At 50.7% G+C, this 22,673-nt stretch overlaps 2 protein-coding genes across 3 annotated transcripts in view; one reads left to right on the top strand and one right to left on the bottom strand.

Moving 5' to 3' along the window:
* Nucleotides 1-21,754, bottom strand: part of LRRC3B (leucine rich repeat containing 3B) — a 93,845-nt gene extending 72,091 nt beyond the window's left edge. Inside the window, exons 1-2 of one of the 2 annotated variants that reach the window (XM_045162117.1) lie at nucleotides 21,553-21,754; nucleotides 17,059-17,161 (exon numbers count right to left, since the gene is read on the bottom strand). The gene's annotated coding sequence lies outside the window, so the exon portion shown is untranslated. The remainder of the gene's footprint in view (nucleotides 1-17,058; nucleotides 17,162-21,552) is intronic. The other variant, XM_044947908.2, reaches the window with a different exon arrangement.
* On the top strand, nucleotides 19,451-20,771 carry LOC123466164 (MAPK-interacting and spindle-stabilizing protein-like). Its single transcript, XM_045166588.1, has 2 exons — nucleotides 19,451-19,672; nucleotides 20,271-20,771. The coding sequence occupies exons 1-2, from the start codon at nucleotides 19,451-19,453 to the stop codon at nucleotides 20,769-20,771; spliced, it is 723 nt and encodes a 240-aa protein (XP_045022523.1).
* Nucleotides 21,755-22,673: the final 919 nt, after the last annotated feature.

Genomic DNA, 22,673 nt, shown 5'->3' with positions numbered 1-22,673 from the left:
GAGTGGGTTGCCATTCCCTTCTCCGGGGGACCTTCCTGCCCCAGGGGTTGAAACCACATCTCCTCATAGGTAGGTGGATTCTTTACCACTGAGCCCCAGGGAAGCCTCGATCAGACTACCGAAGGCAGCCTTAGACCTGCAGACAACAGGGCTGGGTCTGCCACTTCCTTTCTCCCGTCTTCTATGACCCTGTGAACTAGAGGCCTGGCTGGCGGCTAGTGGATCTCCATTGATCCAGGACACCCTCAGGGCCTCTCCCCTCCTTCATCTCCACATCAGCTGGTTCATTCTGTGGCATCTGTCTCCTTAGCCTCTCTCCCCAGTACCCCTCTTCTCATCCCCACTGATACCCCTTGAGGCAGGCCCTCACCTCCCTACACACTGTTACAAGGTCTCCTTCGGAGTATCCTGGTCACACTGCCTGCTCACCAGTGGGTGTGTGGTCCATGGGCCCCCCAGGACCCTTCCCAGGGATGAAGGGGGATGAGACTCTCCATACTACTGCAGACATGACCTGACTGTAGATATGACAGAGACTGTTTCCATAATACTACAGACAGGACACTACAGACATGATCCATCTTTTCTGCTCTTCATCTGTCACACGTGGAATGTGGGGTTTTCCCAAGGCTCTCTGCCATGGGCTCTCACAGCAGTGAACCAGGAGCAAGTGGAGGAAGCAGATATTCACATGGTGTGCAGAAACCTAAAATGAAACCACTCTCCTCGCTGAATTTTTGTTTTGGAAAATAAATTCTTTTTCATAAAAAATTGTTTTTACGCTAATATATAATGTGTTTATTGTTGTTAGTTTTAATGCATTAGTAACCATTTCTAAAATGTCTTGGTTTTAATTTCTAATTTACAGTATTCAGTAAATATGAACAACATAATCCATGTAAACAAAACCTCTTTGAGATCCTCCATCAGAGTTGAGAGTCCAAAAGGTTTCTGGTGCCAAAAAGTTTGAGAACCACTGCCTGAGTTATTTTCTTAAAGACATTCATTTATCATGCTATTCCTGCAACGTATGAGGCGTTGCTACCCAGAGGTAAAGTCCTTATGAATTTAGCAGGGCCTTGAAAAGTAAGATCATGGTATCTGGTCCCGTTGCTTCATGGCAAATAGATGGGGAAACAATGGAAACAGTGAGAGACTTTATTTTGGAGGGGCTCCAAAATCACTGCAGATGGTGACTGCAGCCATGAAAAGACACTTGCTGCTTGGAAGAAAAGTTATGACCAACCTAAACAGCATATTAAAAAGCAGAGACATTACTTTGCCAACAAAGGTCCATCTAGTCAAAGCTATGGTTTTTCCAGTAGTCATGTATGGATGTGAGAGCTGGACTATAAACAAAGCTGGTGCTTTTGAACTGTGGTGTTGGAGAAGACTCTTGAGAGTCCCTTGGACTGCAAGGAGATCGATGCAATCCATCCTAAAGGAAATCAGTCCTGAATATTCATTGGAAGAACTGATGCTGAAGCTGAAACTCCAATACTTTGTCCACCTGATGCAAGACCCTGATTCTGGGAAAGATTGAAGGCAGGAGGAGAAGGGGATGACAGAGGGTGTGATGGTTGGATGGCATCACCGACTCAATGGACATGAGTTTGAGCAAGCTCTGGGAGTTGGTGATAGACAGGGAGGCCTGGCATGCTTCAGTCCATGGGGTCGCAAAGATTGACTGAGGCTGGACATCCCACCCACTGCCCACTCCCTTCCTCCATGGAGCCACCCCCACACAGGTGTCCTAAGCCAGCTGCAGTGGTTTTGTGTTGTGTTGACTTTGCTTCATTTGCCCGTGTTCTCCGGAGTTCCCTAGCCTGGGGGTGCAAGTGAAGACTGGCCACGGCAGAAATCCGTGTGAACCCTGGCAGCAGAAGTGAAGCCACGGTATCAGACTGGATGGCCCCGTGGCTATTCCCAGGCGGTGGCTCCCCACGTGCTGAGCATGGAGGTGGCCCACGGTTCTGAGTGTGCATGTTCAGCTCCTCCAGCTTCTCCCACGGGCAGGGGCTCCAGTTCATTCTCCTAGGCTCCGGTGGCCCTTGCTTCCCTCACCTCCCGGTTCCCCCTCTGAGCCCTGCCGACCTAGAGCAACTTCGGGTCCATCACCAGGAGGCACTGTGCTTTCTGGAGGTCTCACTGGCTCCCTCCCTGGGCCCTGCGCAGTGGCTTTCCTCTGCTCCCTCCTGTGCCCTTGTGGACATCTGCATGCTGAACTTCTCCCAGGACTCCATGAGGCCTGATTCCTGAGATGAATGCATTAGGCTGTGTCATTTGTGATGGCCCAGCTCCCCTTCCCACTTTCTAATTCATACTAAGTCATCAGGGTGCCCCCCTCCTCCATCTGATGGAAAACCCCTCAATGGTAGCTTTCCTCAATTAACTCTGAGTCTGAGCCAGGCTGGGACCCGGGACCTGGGACCCTTTGCTGCAGTGCTCGCACCTGGACAAACGTCTCCTCCAGCAACAAAATACAAAGGAACTATCAGGGATTAAAAACAATTGCTTGCATGAGCAGTTGGGGCAAATTATGGACAATAAGATACAGAGACCAAGAACCCAAGTGCCACTTGTGAAGAGCTGGGGACAGGAATGAAAGCAGGGTACTGTGCATTGCCCCCTGCACTCAGTACCACCCAAGGATGGTCAAACCACCTCAGTCACCCCTCCAGCCCGATCCTTGGATCCACCCCTGCTCTCACCCTGTAGAAGGAACTGCTCACCCTCGTCAGGGAGTGAGCAAACGAACCCTGTTACTTGTTTTCATCCCCTCTGTGCAGCTGGGGTCCCCATAAAGCCTTGCCTGAATTTCTTGTCTGGCCTCTGATCAATTTTTATTGATTGAGGAGGCCAAAAGCCCTGGTTGTTAACAGGTCCTGAAGCCCTTTTGAAGCCATCCTCATCAACTCAAAGCCCAGGTGCATATGCATGACTCTTTTCTCCCTGGAGTCCAGCACATTTATGTAGCATTCCACCTGCATTCCTCTGTGACCTCAGTTTTCCACAGATCTGTCTCTCCACTCCATGTTCTGCAGGCTCTCTACAGTCAAAGACAGGATCTCATGGTTTGTATTTTTCTTTCCTCAGTGCCTGGAACAAACGCATATTCGTGAAATAACCTTAAGACAGGGGAGGTGGAATAAAAATGGGATATGTATTTCTAAAGGTCAGACATGAGGGGAAAGGCTGAGTGAGAAAAGCTGGAATTGAAGAATTCCGTATTACTAGGCAGGAGGGTCTGTACAAGCTTTCGTAGGCATAACGATGACTTGGGGAGCTTGTTCAGAATGCAGACTCCTAGTGCCACACTTTCAAATATTCTGATTTAGCTGGTTTGGAGCAGGGCCTACAACTCTCCAGTTTAAGGAGACACAAGGGCTCCTGAGGAAGAGGGTCCTCAGAGCACAGCTCCGAACCACCAGCATAAAGAACACAGTGGTGGGAAGGATGCTAAGGTCAGCAGTTCTCAGACAAAGCTGTTCTGAATCACTTGGTGGGCGAAGGTAGGGAGAGCGAGGAAGACTTGATAAAAATGCAGTTTCCTGGGCTCTGCCCAATTTCTCAGAATCAGAATCAGAGGTACCTTGACAGACATAGGCATCGGGGTGGAGAGTCAGGAACTAGACTCTCAGTCTTGAGACCCTGAGGCAGAGGTGTGAGCTTCCTGGCACCTGCCCCACCCCGAACATTCCTCCTAGGAAGCCGAGGGTACAGGTACGGGTTGTCCCCAGATGTAGGTGACCAGTAGTCTCTTTTGGTTACAAGAGAGATCCTAGAAAAACGATCAGGAGCTTTTGGAAAAATACTGGATTAAGAAAAAGACAAATAGAACGGATTCACAGAAAGAACAAAGAATCAGAAGGACAAAGCTCTCTGTAATTTTCCCACCGAGTTTTCCCTGTGGGCTCTGTGTCTGGGGACCCCTCTCCAACGGTGCTCCATATAATCTGGACCTGCACCATCTAATACGGTAACCAGCTTCCAGCGCTCAAAATGGCAAGACCGAGAAGCCGAAGGCTGAATTTTAATTGTGATTTATTCAAAACGCAAAAACTAACACTCATTCAGCTATTGGAAGATGTTTAGGTATATTTGAAACAACTTGGATACACAAATCCGATTTTCAACAGTACATTTTATGAAATGTAAATGTAGGTCAAATAAGTCTGATGAACATTCAGTGTCCAAAATGCAATGGGCTGCGGGGTATAAAATACACATGAAATTTCAAAGACTCGGTGTGAAAAACATTTAATACGTTTTAATTTGGTTTTATGTTTAAATGATAATTTTGGAGATATTGGGTTTAAGTAAAATAAATTATTAAAACTAATTTCACCGTTTTCTTTTTAGATGTGGAGTATAGCTACTGGGAAGCTGAAATTAAGTAAGTAGCTAGCATTATTTCATATTGGACAGTTCAGTGCAGTCAAGATTGTGTAAACCGTGACCCCGAATGTTGTCACTGAATATTTTTAAACCATCTTGGAACGTTACTCTATAGACAGAAATGCATGTATAAAGTTGTCATTCCAGAGGACCACAGACTGAATCCAAAGATGCTACCATTTTGGAAACTCAATCTTTTCTGGATCTCGCCTCTACCCCACCTCCACCCATGATGGAGCAGCCTCCAGGGTAGCTGACAAGTCCCTTCTGAAAAGAAGCCTTGGGATTTTCAACTCCCAGTCTGGTGTCTACACACCGTGAGCACCCTCTACCTCCAGCAGCAGTCCTTTCAAACGCCTTTGGCTTATTTCAAACCAGCCCAAATAGTTCAAGAACCAGCACTGATAAGAATATTCAAAATATTATACTACTGGATCTCAAAGAAGACCCAACAGTATTTTAAATAAAATCAATGGCATCTCTCTCCAAAGGGACCAGTTACAAAGCCAACCGCTCCTTAGGTTAAATTCTGGCATGTTTGCTAAATAAACTACCAAACAGAAAATGACATTCTTTTAAAAATTCCTTCTAACAGGTCTCATCCCCCTGAAAACTGCTTTGTTTGTTACCAGGTGTTTACTCACACCTTGAGCAGAGGGTTCTCACTCAGGGTCCATCCACCACTCCTCAATATTACAGCCGTGGCTAGAATAAAAGGGATCCACAATGGTGGAGGGTCTTTTCTGATTTTTTTTTTTCCTCCACTGATTTCCAGCTGAAATTTAGCATGTCCTTCAAATTTCAGGGCTTCCCTAATAGCTCACCTGGTAAAGAATCTGCCTGCAGTGTGGGAGACCTGGGTTCGATCCCTAGGTTGGGAAGATCCGCTGGAGAAGGGAACAGCTACCCACTCCAGTGTTCTGGCCTGGAGAATTCCACAGAGTGTACAGTCCATGGGTCACAAAAAGTCGGACACGACTGAGTGACTTTCACTTCACCTCACTTCAAATTTCAAGGCAAGCAATAAACTACGTTACTATTATCAGGACCTATGATATCAGCAATAAAAATCACAGCTTTTTTTTTTTCTCATAACAACACAGTTATTTCAGAAATCCTGAAATATGATTTATGCACATCATAACTTTATGGTAGTTAATTCTTCCTGACTATAGCACCTCATGGGCTTCCCAGGTGTGCTAGTGGTGAACCCACTTGCCAGTACAGGAGACTTATGAGATGCGGGTTAGATCCCTGGGTCGGAAAGATCCCCTGGAGAAGAGCAGGATGACACATTCCAGTTATCTCGCCTGGAGAATGCCATGGACAGAGGAGCCCGGCGAGCAACACTCCACAGGGCTACAAAGAGTCGGACACGACTGAAGCAACTCAGCACGCACACATGCATAGCAGCACCTCATAACACAGAGGCAACTCTTGGTCAATCTCTAATCTGGTCACTGTGGATGAGGTGCTTTCTCCACCTGGCGATCCAGACACGGAACATGCTTTATGGTCTTACCTGTCTACACTTGCTTGTCATTCATGGATACATGGGAAGAAATCAGCTATTTAAATTATTTGTTAGAGTTTTGCAAAAATGAGAATTTGTAACTCTTTGTAAGTTAGCATTGTTTTTTGAAATATGATAGGTGAGTCAGCTACAAGTCTTTACCAGGCACATTCAAACACATCTGATGGTTAAGCTAACTAAAGCGTGTTATTTAAAGTCATTTTTAAAATATGGTGACAGATTGGGCAGTGATATAGACCATGCATAAGGTTGTAAGTTCTGGGAAAATCAGTGTGTTTCTGTATTTTTTTTGTTCTTAGTAATTCTACATACCTTTTACGTTTTGACTTTTTTTATATTTTTTTTTTTTTATAATTTTATTTTTAAACTTAACATAACTGTATTAGATTTGCCAAATATCAAAATGAATCCGCCACAGGTATACATGTGTTCCCCATCCTGACTTTTTTTATATTTTATTTAAACAAATAAAAGTATTAATTTTAACATTAATATTTTAAATTTTATTTAAACAAAATAAAATGTAAAAAAAAAAAATAGTAAGTGTACATAGATTTCACTAGACTGCCAAAAGAATACATACCAGGAAAAAAAGTTAAAACCCCCTTACCCAAGCCTTCAGTTCAGTTCAGTCGCTCAGTCATGTCCGACTCTTTGTGACCCCATGAATCGCAGCACGCCAGGCCTCCCTGTCCATCACCATCTCCCAGAGTTCACCCAAGCCTTACAGGACTCCAAATACCCACGTGTTTTTAACTCAGGGCACCTGCTTCTGGTAGAATCCACAGGGTTACCCAGCGCCCATCAGGATCACCCTCACACTGCCTTCTCGGCCCACAAATGAGTAGCAGAAAGTCCCTCTGTGTTTCAGTCTCTATTCTTGCCAGCACACAGCAAAGGTAGAGAAAGGCACGTGGCTGTTTACAGAAGCCATGGTGCACAGCTTCACCTGAGAAAGCCCTGGAAGCTGACGATGACTGAGAGATTTTGGAGCCTGCGGAGCAAACAGTAACTTCCTAGTAATTCAGTAAAACGCCATTAATTGTTCTTAGAAACCAGCTGGCTCTTCCACCCTCAATATGAAAAGCGCATTAAAATTTTACCTGTTATTTCTGAAGCTACTTCCCTTCATCGGTTGAGTACAACATGAATGTATATTTAGAAGCCGTACAGCACCTTCCAATTAAAAAGAAAGTGGAGTGGGGCTTCCACAGTAAAACCAGGCTGGGCGGAAGGAAGCGATGCCTGCTGGAAGCCCACACTTCTCGGCTCTGTTGTCCCAACGTTTAGAAACACCCCTGGCTAAAAACAACATTGTTGCTTTTAGAAATTTTATTCTTTTTTTTTTAAGCACCAAAAACGAGATTCAGCCCACAATTTAACATTGTCAATACATACTCTTCATTATACAGCTGACACGCCAACTGTTACCTAAGCACGTCAGACTCTTCAAACCCCACACCCACACACTGTGAACTCATCTGCACCCAGGTATGAATAAAGATGAAGAGCTTCTTGAGGAAATAGCATCTCCACGCTCAAATGGCAAAAGCCGTGGAGCAAAGTCCTCCTAGCGTCTGAGGGAATCTCTCGGAGGAACAAGAAAGACCTCAAGAGCCACCGTGTTCTCAGAAAAAAAATCACATCCTTCTGTGACAACCTGCCCACTGGGTATTTAAAGTAAAAAAGGACCTTGGAAGTCCTTTCCAATTTTGAGGTCCTAAGATTTTCTTATAAAGAAATGATTTTTCTTTGTTACTTGACTAACCTAAAGGTAATGATGCTTTGGTAGGTCAACAGCTTAACTCAAGCATTTTCTTATGGAGAATCGGTCCAGGAGACCTTATATGGGGTGAACGAGGAAAAAACTCAGACTACTCACAGCTTCTTCTCTACAAGAATTATTTTTCCTTCATCTCCAAAACCACGATTGCAGGAAATTTCCAACACTCAAATGAACTGTTTTCCAAATGTTCATTTATCAACTGAACGTTTCCCACTCCATTCATTAGTGTTCATTCATTCTTGCATTTGACAAGAAGTTACTGAGTGCCTACTAAGGGCCAAGCTGGCAGTAAGCATGAGATATCATGCCATGAAAAAGGCACATCTTTTCCAAGAGATGTTTCACAAGGTGGCTAGATACCAGGCTAATCTACAGCAACCTCCTGTATTAGTCATCTCAGGCTGCCATAACAGAATACGATAGACTGGGTGCAACGGGAATTTTGTTTCTCCCAGTTTTAGCGACTGGAAGTCCAAGATCAGGTGCCAGCATGGGCAGTGTCTGGTGAGGGCCCTCTCCTTGGGTCACAGAAGACCCTGTTCTTCCTGTATGCTCACATGGCCCTTCCTGGGTGTATGTCCGTGGAAAGAGAGGAAGGGAACTCTCACTGTCTGGCCCCATCCTCCTGACCTCTCGCAACCATAATCACCGCCCAGAGGTCTCATCTCCAAACAACATCACATTAGGGGTTGCGGCTCCAACACCTCCTTCACAGTAAATATGCTATTTGACCCATAATGTTAATTTCTATAGACCTAAGTGTTTCATTGCCAACATAGGTCCGTCTAGTCAAGGCTATGGTTTTTCCTATGGTCATGTATGGATGTGAGAGTTGGACTGTGAAGAAGGCTGAGCACCGAAGAATTGATGCTTTTGAACTGTGGTGTTGGAGAAGACTCTTGAGAGTGCCTTGGACTGCAAGGAGATTCAACCAGTCCATTCTGAAGGAGATCAGCCCTGGGATTTCTTTGGAAGGAATGATGCTAAAGCTGAAACTCCAGTACTTTGGCCACCTCATGCAAAGAGTTGACTCATTGGAAAAGACTCTGATGCTGGGAGGGATTGGGGGCAGGAGGAGAAGGGGACAACAGAGGATGAGATGGCTGGATGGCATCACTAACTCGATGGACGTGAGTCTGAGTGAACTCCGGGAGTTGGTGATGGACAGGGAGGCCTGGCGTGCTGCGATTCATGGGGTCGCAAAGAGTTGGACACGACTGAGCGACTGAAGTGAACTGAAGTGTTTCATAGGGCTTCCCAGGTGGCACTAGTGGTAAAGAACCTGCTTGCCAACGCAGGAGATGGAAGAGATGTGGGTTTGACCCCTGGGTGGGGAAGATCCCCTGGAGGAAGAAATGGCAACCCACTCCAATATTCCTACCTGGAAAATCCCATGGACAGAGGAGCCTGGCAGGTTACAGTCCATGGGATTGCAAAGAGTCAGACACACTGAAGCGACTTGGCATGCACGCACGCATGCAAGTGTTTCATATTCACCTCAGAAGAGTAAGCCCTTGGCTTCTCTGCAGTTTGGCTCCTGCAGAGTTTGGTAAGGAAAGGCACCGACAGGGGGTGAGGGCCAAAGTAGCATCAGACACCTCAGTCCTGAGGGCCCAGGTGGCTTAGAGCTTGGAGACTGAGGCAGACCAAGGCTCAGGTCAGCTCCTGGAGCAGAGGCGGCAGTGTTCTGCAGTGGGGCCAGAATCTAGCCCTGATGCAATTTTCAAAGACAGCTGTCCTGACTTCAAGGCCCGCCTGCAACTCTGAAGTGTCTCCTGATCAAGTTCAATTGGGAAATGCCACGAAATGAATATAGATAACACAAAATCAGAGTAACAACAGGATTCAAGGCACATAATCAGCCTGAAAAGAAAGTGTTAGTTGCTCAGTCGTGTCAGACTGTTTGCAACTCCATGGAGTGTAGCCCACCAGACTCCTCTGTCCATGGAATTCTCCAGGGAAGAATACTGGAGTGGGCTGCCGTGCCCTCCTCCAGGGGATCTTCCTGACCCAGGGATAGAACCCGGGGCTTCTGCATTGCAGGCAGATTCTTTACCATCTGGGACCACCAGGAAAGCCAGTTTTCACAAAGCTGCAGTGAGAGAGTGCTTTTCACCAGGCCTGATGAAGTAGGCTGGGGGCCTGTCCACCTCTCTACTGTACAGAAGCCAACATCCACCAAGCTCCCTCAGCTAGAAATAATTCTACTCTCTTCTTAAGGTATGATCATTTCCGTAAAAGCCTGCATGGTCAAAGCCAACCTGGAATGGAAAGGACTCCAAAGAGAGGAAACTGCACAAATGTAAGTGCAGATCCTGACATGACCCCAACTAACACCTCACAGGGCTGACTGCACCTCGAAGGAACAGTCACCACACAGGGCGTGGAGGCTGCGTGCCCTCTCTTCCCCACAGTCTTGAATCCAAGCAGAAGCAATGAATAGCTCTCAGCTGGATCTGTGACATCCAGCCTTTCCAAATGGCATGTCAAGCTCCTCGCGAAGTTTTTAACAGAATGAAGGAGAAAACACACCCCTACATTTCTCTTCCCCCATCGATCATTAAAATTAAAAAGGCAGGTGAGGATACCCAGGAAGCTCTGGATGAATGAGATGGGATCAGGCTTGGGGGGCACTGAGGGCGGGGCTCTGCCCACAGCATGCAGGGCCCAATTCTAACCCGTGTCTGGCACTTTGCAAGGGCTTTTATCTCTGTAGTCCAAAAGGTTCCTCACCCCAAGGCCGGTAGGACAAGAAACAGCAGAGCCACGTGGCAGAGCTCCGAGACCTTGAGGGTCTCTCGCCTGTGGCCACAGAAGACTGTCCGTGTTAGCCACTCAGTTGTGTCAGACTCCTTGTGACCCCATGGATTGGAGCCCTCCAGGCTCCTCTGTCATGGAAGTTTTCAGGCATGAATACTGGAGTGAAGCGCCATTCCCTTTCCAGGGGATCATCCTGACCCAGGAATTGAACCTGGGTCTCCTACGCTGACGGCAGAGTCTTTACCAGCTGAGCCACCAGGGATGCGACTGTCCGAACCACATTCAAAATGGGGTCCCGTGTTCGACTGCAACCTTAGGGGACACAGTTTGGGGATCTGGAGTCCCCATCTCTTACAGGAGATTGGATACAGCCTCTGGATATGCTTTGCTTTGCTTATTTTGCTTATTTTTTTTAATTGAATTAGTGAATCAAGATGTCTGACTTTTTGGGGAAAATCCAAAGCTTAGACCTGTGCTGCTGCGGGCAAGAGGACGGCAGGGCTAAGAGGAGGCTGCGGGGCACTCCGCCCATAACCCAGATGTGACCAAAGCCCCACTCCTCCCACTGGCTCATGCTCAGCCACACAAAGCCTCACACACTGTGCTGCTCTTCTCTTCGGCGCCTCTGGTCACGGGACCCTCCTTCTCCTGAGAGGCCGCCACCTGTCTTGCCGGTTACACGGGCTTTTATCATGTCTTTTTTGGATTCGCTTCAAATGACCCTGGCTCCGTAAAGTCCATTCTGATATGCCTGGAAGAGCTAACCAGGCTTTGTTTAAGTCTCTTCGACATTTTCTTGTGCTTGTTTTATTGGACCATACATGCACTATTCAGTTCTGGGTACAGAGTAAGCAATCCCCAATGTGGTGATCAATACTAAAATGAAAGACTTACCATGCATCAGAGACTATTCAAAGTGCCTTATACATCCTAACTCACTTTAGCCCCACGACGACCAGTTATACCCATTTGATGTAGAGAAAACTGAGGTGTGTTAAAAGTTAGGACAGCCTCCCAGATTCTCTGACCCAACCATTAAGCGGCAGAAGAGGCAAAAGAATGGAGTCTGGTGACGTCTGGATGAGAAGGTGGATTGGATGGACCCTTAGACAGAAGGAAGGGAGGGAAAGAAGAAGGGAAAGCAAGAGAGAAGGAAAGACAGATGAGCTGTCAGGAGTTGGTAACAGCAGATGGAGGCGTTTTCGTGGCAGGAACTGAAGTCTTCGGGTGGGGGCAGGGGCTGTGGTGTGAGCTAGTCATTTTTAACAGTAGACTCTCCGGGCAGACTGCCCTGCTTTAGAACGTCAGTCAATTTCTGAGGTGTAGATGGCTGACCACAGCTGACGGCAAGCTGCCGTATGACCCACCCAGTGCAGAGCTTGAGAGAAGAGGTGTGAAGCCTAACACACTTACTAGCTGGTACTAAATAGTACGAGCACTCCAGCTTGAATGCCTCAGGGTACAGAAGTGGAAAATGCCCACTGAAGACACAGGCAGGTGAGGAAGGACCCACTAAAGCATCATAAGGATCCACTTCTTCTAGAGGCAACCAGGAGCGCCTGAGCCATTTTCAGCAGGGAGGGACATGACTCCACGGTTATGAAGGGTTAGACGCAGATGAGCACACCGTCCACACTTCAGGAGCTCCTCCTCTGTCTCTCCTGAGTGATGACTCTTGCTAGAAAAGCTATCAACCGTCCCGCTCCTTCCCGACACCATGCCTGTGCCTGCCGGCTTCTTCTCCTCCATCCCCTCACTCGAGTCGCAGCCCCTCGGGGTGGTGGGGAGTCTCTAGCTATCACTGCTGGATCTGTGCTATCTAAGGAAGGCAGCGCAAAGCAGTGAGCCTGAACCATCTTATAGAGGGAGCCTGGTCTGCGGAGTATAAACGAAACAATGCCACCGCAGACCACAGTGCTGAAAGGGGCTTTAGAAACCAGCTGGCTTCCAAACACCCTCTCACCGAGGAAGGAGAGCAGAAGGCAATCGTCTTAGCCAGCCCAAAGACCCCGAGCTGGTAAGGTCCAAAGCTGGACCAAGAACCAGGCTGCCTGGCTCCCAGTTGAATACTCTAGGTGCACATAAAGCAATGTTTCTGAGATGCTGCGTACCCCCTGCAGAATCAAAGGCTTTCTTAGAAGAGTCTTTCTTTCCTACCGAGCTGGTTCCACTTCACCAGCTGGAACAGATAGACACAAGGCAATCTCCAGAAGCAGGGACCTGCTGCCACTTCCCCCAGCACAGGACAACACGAGCCATCTGCTCAGGGAACACGCTGTGACCTCGGTCCACCTACCTCACTCGAGGTCTTATGATCCAGTCTAAGGACTCTCCAGGTCCTGGGCTCTTCCCACGGGGCCTCCCTCCACCTGCCTGCACTGAGGCCATTTCCTGGTAAGTAGGATGGGCAGGGACAGGAAGTGAACCTTGCAAAGCCATTGTGCCAGCTCTGCTTTGGGGAAAAAAAGAAAAGATTGTTGGAGAAGGTGAAACTTTCTGCTGAATTGCACCGTAGTCTAATAATTCAGCCTCGCTTCAGGTGAAATTGGCCAAGGCTTCAGGACATCTGGCCAAGGCAGCAATCGGGAACTGAAATGCAGGCCAGCATTCACCCAGCCAGGACCCAGAGGCTGCAGCTATTCCAAGGAAGCCCATTGTCCAGTCCTTACAAAGGCTTCCTCCAGCCTGGCTGCGACCTGCCTCGTGGCTTCTTTCAGCTAGAGTTGTTCTCCACTTTCCAAAGCCCATCAGTAGCCACCACCATGACCCCTGGGAACAGGGCAGATAATGACAATCCCTTGGGCCAGAGAAGGGAAAACTGATCTGGGGAGAGAGACCCCGGGGAGGTGATGGCAGCTGAAAGAAAGAAAAGAAAGTGAAGCCGCTCAGTTGTGTCCAACTCTTTGCGGCCCCACGGACTGTAGCCCACCAGGCTCCTCTGTCCATGTGATTTTCCAGGCAAGAATACTGGAGTAGGTTGCCATTTCCTTCTCCAGGGGATCTTCCCGACCCAGGGATCAAACCCGGGTCCCCCACATTACAGGCAGACGCTTTACCATCTGAGCCACCAGGGAAGTGGTGGATAGCAGAGGAGGGACCTTCTGTTACCATTTGCCCAGGCCCATCCCAATTCACACCCACTTTGTACAGCAACAACTAGGCTCCCTTTCATTCTCGAAAGTACCTGATCGTCTGTGGTCACTCTAGCCACAGACCTCTCCAAGGCGTCTATCAACAGAATTCCAAGAATCCATGAACTTGAATATGACAACAGTCATGAATGTGCTTCCCAACAACGAGCTACAATGTAGCATTTCATTCTATTATAAATGCAGGCCACAAACTTTAGACGGAGTACGGGTACCAGCGACGCTGTCACCCAAACATACAAATGGGATGTTTTCCTATCATGGTTCAGGCCTGCAGTTACCCAAGGCAGCATCACGCTCACCCAGTTATTGGTCTATGTCCGATCTGGTTACACTGACTCGGGTAGTTCACAGTGGTTTATGTAGAATGTAAAATGGTCTCAATAAGATTTGTGTTATAATCTTACGCATTGCAATGTGTACATTGAAACGCATCGTTCCAGGGTCCCTAAACTTGTCAGACCACCAAGGGGCACCATGGCATAGATTAAGAGGCTTTGGCCTGGTGTTGCAGAAGCCACCTTCGCCAAGGACAGAGGATGTGGGAAAGAAATCCTGCCCTCTGGGTGAGGTCTCAGCCTGCCACTGAGTTGATCCAGACCTTGAGGAATTACGCAGGTGCACCCTGACAGCTTGCACAGCTCTTCTGCAGGCCTTGAGCATTCCCATTAGCTTTCTTCATCTTCTCTTACTTTTATGCCTTTCTTTATCTGTTGGGTTTGGCTTAAACCAAGTATCTGTTCATCTTCTGCTGCTGATCACTGGGCCCTCTTCCTTTGGGTGGTCCATTTCCGCTGACGCTTGCTCCACCCCCACCCGTTTTCTCCTACCCCTGCCTCCACTGCTTCTCCCGGACCTCTCTCCTGGGCCTCCTGACCTGGTGGGCTCTCAGCCTTCCCTTTTCCATAGGTTTCGTAGCAGGTGCTTTGCGCACCAAGGGTCTCATACTATCTTTCACTGGGGCAGGGTATTCATTCTGTTGATAGGAAGTGCTTTTGAGAAGCAACTAAAAAACTGACTGCCCACCCAAATAAATGACTCCGAAACAGTCCACGGCAGGAGATGCTATTACTCTGACAACCCAAGCTTAAATGTACTCTGTAGAAAGGATGGCAAGCATTCCTGCTTGATAATCCCTCATGACCAGATGTCTAGGGAAGGTCAGCAAGCTGGGGCCAGGATTCCTCGCAGAGCATAAATTCCCAGTGTAGCCACAGAAAGGATCCTGCTTAGTCACTGCTACCCGGGTGAGCCCTCTGTATGCAGGCCTATACAAGCACTGCTTTTCTCGATCAGGACCGAGGGCAGACTCGAGAAGTCAGTGTGACTTAAGGACCTTTGTGCTTTAGCTCTGGACAAATATACAAGGGCCCTGTGCCTTCTCCCTCCTCCCACCAGGGGAAATTTGTGTCCTGAAACAGCCATCTCCCCCAGCAAGGGACTGACTTATATGCAGATTGAAAAGTCTATCAATGATCTAAAGAAAAGAAGAAGAGGAAAAGAAGGCAGGAAAAAAGAAAGAAAGAAGGAATCGATCTAAATTTTGTCACTCCATGCTTAAGAGTGATTCACAATATTATATATTTTTATTTTTTATATTTGTCTCCATTTTACTTCTACTAAAAGGCACAAATCCTTTTTCAAACACTGTCTCAAATCCTTTTTTCAAAACCTGTCCCTGGACAAGTATTAACATAAAAAGCAGCTCAGAGAGTTTAGGAGAAATTGAAACCATAAATTTTATAATAGCTGTTAATTTATCCTCCAAAAGAAAAAAGTCTTTTCAGAGTGGTTCTTTTTCTGTACATGCATGCATGCATGCTAAGTCACTTCAGTCATGTCCAACTCTGTGCAACCCTATGGACTGTAGCCCACCAGGCTCTTCTGTCCATGGGAGTCTCCAAGCAAGAACACTGAGTGGGTTGCCATGCCCTCCTCCAGGGGATCTTCCCAACCCAGGGATCGAACCTGCATCTCTTAAGTCTCCTGCATTGTCAGGTGGGTTCTTTACCACTGGCAACACCTGGAAAACCCTTTTCAATACTTAATTCATTTTTTTTTTTTTAAATTTAAATATTATACAGTCCTTACCCTTAACTTACTCACTTTGGGAAAATATGGTCCAAACTTGTCAGGTCTTGAGAAGGTTGCAGACTTCATTCTTACCTCAAATGGCCATTTCATGTCATGTTGTGATGCATTAATTCACCAAGTTTTTACAAAGCACAGATAGGTATATACCAGTATGTCAGATCTAAGAGCTACCATTATGGTTCCCAACCACTTGTAGAATAAAGCTCGTCATAGCTACAACCTGAAGATAAATCCTGTGGATTATTTAAATCTAGATTAAGATATTATATTTTTATTTAAAATAAAGCCAATGAAGAAATAGCTTCTCAGGTTCTACTTGGCTATATTTTCTTTTCCTTATTTTCCTCCTGTCATCACCTTCAAATTCCACAGATCCTTATTATTCGGATTCTCTTGTTAATAAAAACAGGTCAAATTCAGATGCTGTGGTTCTTGATTCTCTTATTTTTAACTATCTCACCAAAACTGAGAATTTTAATTCTTACTATGTATTGTATAACAATAGTTATTCATTGTGTTCCAAATAAAAAGGTTTCATGTGTTTCATAACCTCTTCCCAGAGCATGTTGCTCAATAATAATAGTTATTCTGTCAACAAACTTGTGTTTATATGGTTTAAGATAAATATACCCCCAATGAATTGTCCCTGTAGAAGCGCTCTGTGGGCCTCGGGCAGTGAGTGTGTGAGTCAGCAGAGGGGATACGGACCACATACACGGGACAAGGAGACAAGGAACTCCCCTGGCACGCCTGAAAAGCTAGGAACTGGAAACCAGGATGTCCGCCTAGGGGCGAGCAGTGTCTTCCTCCTGTGGTTCCTGAGAGAGACCCCTTCTCTGGGAGGCTGTCGCGCCTGATTTCAAAGCCACTGCTCCAACACTGAGGGAATCCAGCTAAAGCAGCGGCCCCTCCTTCAGAAGATCACCCTTCTGGGATGATTTGAGGTTCAGGGCACTCCCTGCGGACTGGGGCATCGGGACCTACTTTTCCCTCCTTATAGTAAAAACAATATGCGTTTCTAATGAACTCTCTAGAAAGTGAATGCTTCCCTTGAGATAACCGAGGACTCTGGGATTCAGATCAGTCAGCCCTGCCCTAAGGGCAGACTGAGGAGGTGGGCAGAAGGGGAGGCAGGAAGGACAGCATCGGGCAGGGCCCACCAAAGCCCTCTGTCACCCAAGCCTCTTTCTACCTCCCCCACCCCTGCCTCACCCCCACGTGGGTGTCCTTGCTGCCTAAGGGCCTCCATCCTGGCTTGTCACAGCAACAGGGGTGAAAAGCTTGTTCCAGGGGACATAAAAGGCACCAAATCTCCACCATCTGCCTGCAACTCTTACCTCCCCCGCCTCAGTGTGAGTCTGAGAAACAGGCTTTCCCAATTTCCTCTCTGTTTACTTTTTGTTGATTCAGCTCCAGGGGAAGAGCATCTTGATACTGGAGCTGCAGGGGAGAAGACAGGGGATGTTCTTAGGAATCAGAATTCTGTCCTGCAAGAACACTGAGGGGCATAAGGAATGCCCAAACTGCTAGAGAAAGTCCCCTTTGTTAAAGGGGCTCAGTGAGTGAGACGTGGCAAAGAATAATTTCCCTTTTCTGAGCCCCAAGTATGTCTACTTCTGAGCCCCAAGTATGTCCGCCAGAAAGATGTGGTTTTTGCCTCAAGTTGACAGCAGCCTAAAGTTTAGGATCAGAAATCAGAAACCAATGATCAGAAATCCAGGAGAAATAATACCAAATCGTATCATAGAATGCAAAAGGATCTTTCCCTCTGAAGTCCGACATTTTCTCTTATTTTCACGAATATCTGCGGGTGGGGGAAGACAGATCCACTCCACTGGACAGAAGGACCTGGCTAAAATGGCTGAGAATGCCTTTAATTTTCTTTAGAATTATTGAAAAGGCTGCACAGTTAGTCTTTTACCAGAAGACTTAGAAATGGCCTACTGCAATTTTTGGCGAAAGACATACACTTGCGGTGGTTTAACCACTCTACAAGAGCAGCTTTTTTCTGGTTGTGCAGATGGACGCATTGATGCCAAATTAGCAAAGAGCTCTACTTTTTTAATAAAGTTTTTCCCTAATCAATTTTTCACAAGTTAATTTTAAGATGCTGAGAAACAACCGCAGTGAACCCAATGCATGCGTGCATCAACATGGGCTATTTCAACCAAGGGTCAGAAGACAGTGGTCCAGTACTAGCGGCGCTAGAAACACACAAAAATGACCTTCATCAGGGAACATCCTTCCACCTCTGGGCCGGGAGGGGCAGATCTGAGAAGGCCCTCGCTCTGGTATTCTGTGATTCAGTCATGAGAAATAGACTCTTGCAGAATCCAGTGCCTACAATTTCTGTCTCTAGAGCAGACCCTGCTCACACTCATATCCCCCCTTCCATATCTCCTCACTTTTACAAAGGGGCTTCCCAGGTGGTGCTGTGGTAAAGAACCTGCCTGTCAATGCAGGAGACATAAGAGACATGGGTTCGATCCCTGGGTCTGGAAGATCCATGGAGGAGGGCATGGCCACCCACTCCAGTATTCTTGCCTGGAGAATGCCATGGGCAGAGGAGCCCGGCGGGCTACAGTCTATGGGGTCGCAAAGAGGCAGACACGACTGAGCGACTTACCACGCACACTCTCCGAAAGAATCAGAAAAGAAGTCCAGTGCCGGTGGCCAATTCCCTAAATCTGCTTCCAGTGCCAGGATCCCACCCTGCCGAGGTGCGCCCCAAGGGACCGATCGGTGTCACATCCCCAGGAGCCTCACAGGCCAGCATGGAGCTGCCAACACAGCCCTGGGCTGCAGTAGAAAACTAGGGCCTCACCCACGTCCTGTGGCCAAAGGGTCTTTGGGAGCAAGTGGGGTTCAAAGCAGGGACACACCAACCGTCCTCCACCCAAGACTAACCCATCCCGCCACTTACTGGCTGGGTGACAAAGAGCAAACCGACTACCTTCTCCACCGCTTAGTTTTCAAAATAACTCTCCTGCAGGGTTGTGAGCAGGGTTGTGCCCAGGAAACCATCAGAGCCTGGCACAGGGTAAAGGCCGGTGTGGACCACTGTCCCTGCTACCTAGCCCCTCAGAAGAGCTCCCCAGCAACCTGCACAAACACCTTGGTGCGAATTTTAAGTCCTCCGTCAGCAGTTGCCAAGGGGACTTTCCTGGCAGTCCAGGGGTTGAGAATCTGGCTGCCAACATGGGGGACACAGGTCCTCCCCCTGGTCTGGGAGCATTCCACACGCCAGGGAACAACTGCTTCCGGCGCCGCAACTACTGAAGTCTGAGGGCTCCACGGACCCGGCACCTAGGGAGGGTAGCCCCACTCTCCTGCACCTAGAAAAAGCCTGCCCGCCACAAGACCCACAGCAACCAAAGGAACAATTTCAAAAGAGTTGCCCAAGGACACGTTCCATCTCTTTCTACAAGCAAAGCAAGTGAGCAGAACACAAACCAGGCCATAAGCATCCAGAGAGAAGCAGGCCCTGGGAGTCAAAAGCTCAATGGTGAGCTTGAGCGAGGGACTTAATTCTAGGATCCTACCTGGAGAGCTGGGGAATTCTGAAGAGACCAAAGCGGGCCTGTGGGGTGTGGCCTTGGCGCTCAGAAGCTGCACCCCAGCCTCGTCCCAGGGCACCCCCCCCCACCCCCCGCCGCCCCACGACAGCTGCCTGGGGCTCTGGAGCTTGCCTTCGGGAGGCAGGGAGGGCGCGGCCGCAGGGGAATCTGGATGGAGGGGAATGACCCAACTCAGGACTCCTCCCTGAGTCCGGGCCAGTCGATGTCTCTTCCAGAAGGGTCTGCAAAGCCTGGGGCCCAAAAGAGGGGTCTGCGCGGAGCTCTGCTTTCTCCCAGCTCGGATCCAGAGATGTCTGCAGGGGAACCGCAGGGACGAGACGGGGGTCCCCCTCCGAGCCTGCACGTGGGAGAGCTGCGCAGGGACGACCCGAGGGTTTCGGGCGCTCTAGACCCAGGCAACGTTCAAACCCCTCTTCTCTGCAGCCAGGAGGAAGCGACCCGGACCGGAGTCTCAGCCAAAAGCGCCACTTTGAGAGGGGCGTGCACTCCTCAGAGAGGAAGGGTTAAACCAGGAGCTGCCAGGCCTTTGACAGCCTAGCGAGTTCCCCGCCGGCCTCCGCGGGGCCGCGGGGTGAGGGGGGCTCCCCTTTCTTCTTCACAGCACTCTAGGGACCCCCCCCAATGGCCTTCCCCACCAGATTGCTGGGGTGCCAAGGAGGAGAGGGGCTCTCCTTCCCGCATCTGCCAAGACGTCTGAAACAGCCCAGAGGGTCTACCTGGGGGCAGAGAGGTGGACCGAGTTCCCTCTGCCCGGGTCCCCGGGTCTGGGAGCCAGGCCTCCCCTCTCCTGAGGCCCGCACCCCCTCGCCCCGCGCCCCGCCTTTCGCCGCATCCCCTCCGGGAGCAGCGCTCCGGAGCTGCCCGGGGGTCTCGGGGCTCCCCGGGTCGCTCGCTCCGCCTAGGGGGGTGGTGCGGGAGACGGGGGAGGGGGCTGGCGCTGCAGCCGCGGCCACTGCGCTGTCCTCCCACAGACTGGGATCCGGGTCTCCAAGCCCAGGCTCCGGGGACACTCCCCAAGCAGCACACAAGCCTCCCCCCGGAGTCCCGGAATCCCCTTCCCACCCCGCGGCTGCGGAAACACCCCGAACTCCCGGGCGCCGGGCTGGAGGGTGGGCGTGGGCCGGCCCGCCAGGCTGCGGAAGGGAAAGGTGCAGCCGCGGGTGCTGGGTGAGAGGGGACGCGGGGTCCTCCTGGAGCTGGGAAAGCGTCCCCCGACCACTCAGTCACCGCCCAAGACGCCAACCGACACGGTCTGTTCCACCCGGAGACGGAGATCGCCCCAGTCCAGGCATCCAGAAGCCGGCCTTCCCACGCCCCCCACCCCGGGCCCAGCATTCGGCGGCTGGGGTCGGCCCCCAGACGCTTCCCCGGGTACCCGCCCCCTCCCCCAGCCGTATTTACACACCCAGTCGGTGCCCTCCACACTCAGATTCCCAGAAGACGGCTGGGGAGCCGGCCCCTCGCCCACTTGAGCCGAGCTTTTGGGTCTCCCCTCAACCCGATCCGTCTCCACCTTCAGCTCCCTCCCACCGCCCCCCACAACACCCCGCCGACCACCTTTGCCCCCCCAAACCACTTACTTCACCCACCCGGATCTGTACTTGCCTTCCCACGGCGCACAGCCGCAAACCACTCCGAGGGTTTCATGACCGAGTTGGGGGTGGCACACGGGAGAACCGACCGACTCCCGCCGCGCCGGACGAGCCCCGGGGCGAGGGGAGGGGGCAGCCTCCCCGCCACGTCCCACCAATTCTATTAACCCTCTTGGCTCCTACTCAACCCCTACAGGCAGGATGAGCACCGCTGGGTCCCAGACCCTCGCCCCTCTGCAGGGAGCGAAAAGTCGACTGGCAAGAACACACAGAGAAATAGACAGATGCCTCCGGCGAGGCGGGGAGGGGGGTGGGGTGGGGGGAGATGGGGGGAAGGGCGCAAGCGATAACTAGACGTGCAACTTGCACGCACTGGCTGAGCGCCGCGCAGCGAGGGGGCACAAAAGTTTGCAGACTGTGGCACTGCAGCCAGCGGCAAGCGAGCAAAGAGGGTCGACACCCCCCCACCCACCTCTCCCGCCACTCGCCAAGAAGGGGGTCTCTCCAAGGATCTGCGCCAGGGAGCCTGGGGGCTGGACACGGCTCAGAAATGGGATGATGATGGTTCTTCTCTACGGGTTCCGGGGAGGGACGGCCTAGGTACCCGGGCAGAGGGGCCAACGCGGCGCTGGGCGAAAAGCAACAGGCGGCTGCACCTTACCTTGCGCCAGTCCGCGGCCGGGGCGGCTGCTCCATCCTCGCAGCGCACGGAGGAGGCGTTGGGTGCGTCTGCGGGGCGGCGTGCGCGCTGCCAGACCCGCAGCAGCCGCCGTCCCCGCCCGACTGCCCGCCGGGCTGCCTGCCTCGAACCTGGCGGGCCGGCTGGGCCGGTTCTTCCGCGGCGGCGGCGGCGGCGGCGGCGGCGGCGGCGGCGTTGGTGCGCGGGACGCGGGCGGTGAGTGGCTGGGCCGCCGTCCCCCGGCGCCTCGGCGGGGAGAGGGCGCGGCCCCCGGGGGCGCGAGAAGGCGCCGCCGGGCTCCCGCTGCAGCGGCGGTCGCTGCAGACCCGGCGCCGGGCCCGGAGCCTCGCTGGAGGGAGCAGACAAAGCGCCGCCCGCCCAGAAGCGATCGGCTCGGTCGCTAGAGGGGAATCGCCTCCAAAGCCGGGCCGGGGAGGAGGGAGTAGGAGGAGGAGGCGGCGGCTGGGGACGGCAAGAGCAGCAGGGGACGAGCGCGACAGCCAGAGCCCAGCCTCGGCGGCGCGGGCGCTGCCCTCCCGCCTCCCGGGCGGGGGTCCGCGAGGGAGCGAGGGGGCGGGGGCTGAGCGATCGCCGCAGGAGCCGCTGAGCTGGGGCGCGAGCGCTCGCTCGGCGCGCCGCCCTCGCCCCCCTCTCTCACACCTCCTGGCATAGCTCCACTCTCAGCTTGCTACGGCCCGATCCTTTCTCCTCTGTTTTTTCTAACTCTCGAGATCAGAACCGAATTTAGCTGGCCGGAGCAACACAACGTGGGGATATGGGTGGATAAACCTCTAAATGGGAAGAAAGGAGGATGCTTGAAATCCTTTTGACAGATGATGGTCCACTGGGTGCAGAGCATCGCGCTCGGCTATTTTGCCGGAGGATGATTAAGTGGATACCACCCCCGCCCCCTCTCAGACTCCTGGATAATACCCTAGAAAGGCCCCCTGCAGTTCCGGAAGCCCAAAGTTTTGGGCTCAGAGCCCTTCCCCCGCAGCCAGTCCAATCAGTTTCCCAAAGCAGAAGGTGTTAGAAAATTAATTTTTTCCTTCCTCTCCCGGGGAGGACCGTGCATGTATCTGCAGCCGAAATGGAGTCTGTAA

The sequence above is a fragment of the Bubalus bubalis genome, chromosome 1, assembly GCF_019923935.1.
Source record: "Bubalus bubalis isolate 160015118507 breed Murrah chromosome 1, NDDB_SH_1, whole genome shotgun sequence".
NCBI classification, from domain to species: domain Eukaryota; kingdom Metazoa; phylum Chordata; class Mammalia; order Artiodactyla; family Bovidae; genus Bubalus; species Bubalus bubalis.
Note: the sequence above shows the minus strand (reverse complement) of the source record. Positions and strands in the feature narration are given on the sequence as shown.

Excerpts from the sequence above, each read along its gene's own strand:
- LOC123466164 (XM_045166588.1), top strand. The coding sequence starts at position 19,451 with ATGGAGGGGAATGACCCAACTCAGGACTCCTCCCTGAGTCCGGGCCAG. Across the intron at positions 19,673-20,270 it reads TGCGCAGGGACGACCCGAGG|ACTGGGATCCGGGTCTCCAA; the intron begins GTTTCGGGCGCT and ends GTCCTCCCACAG.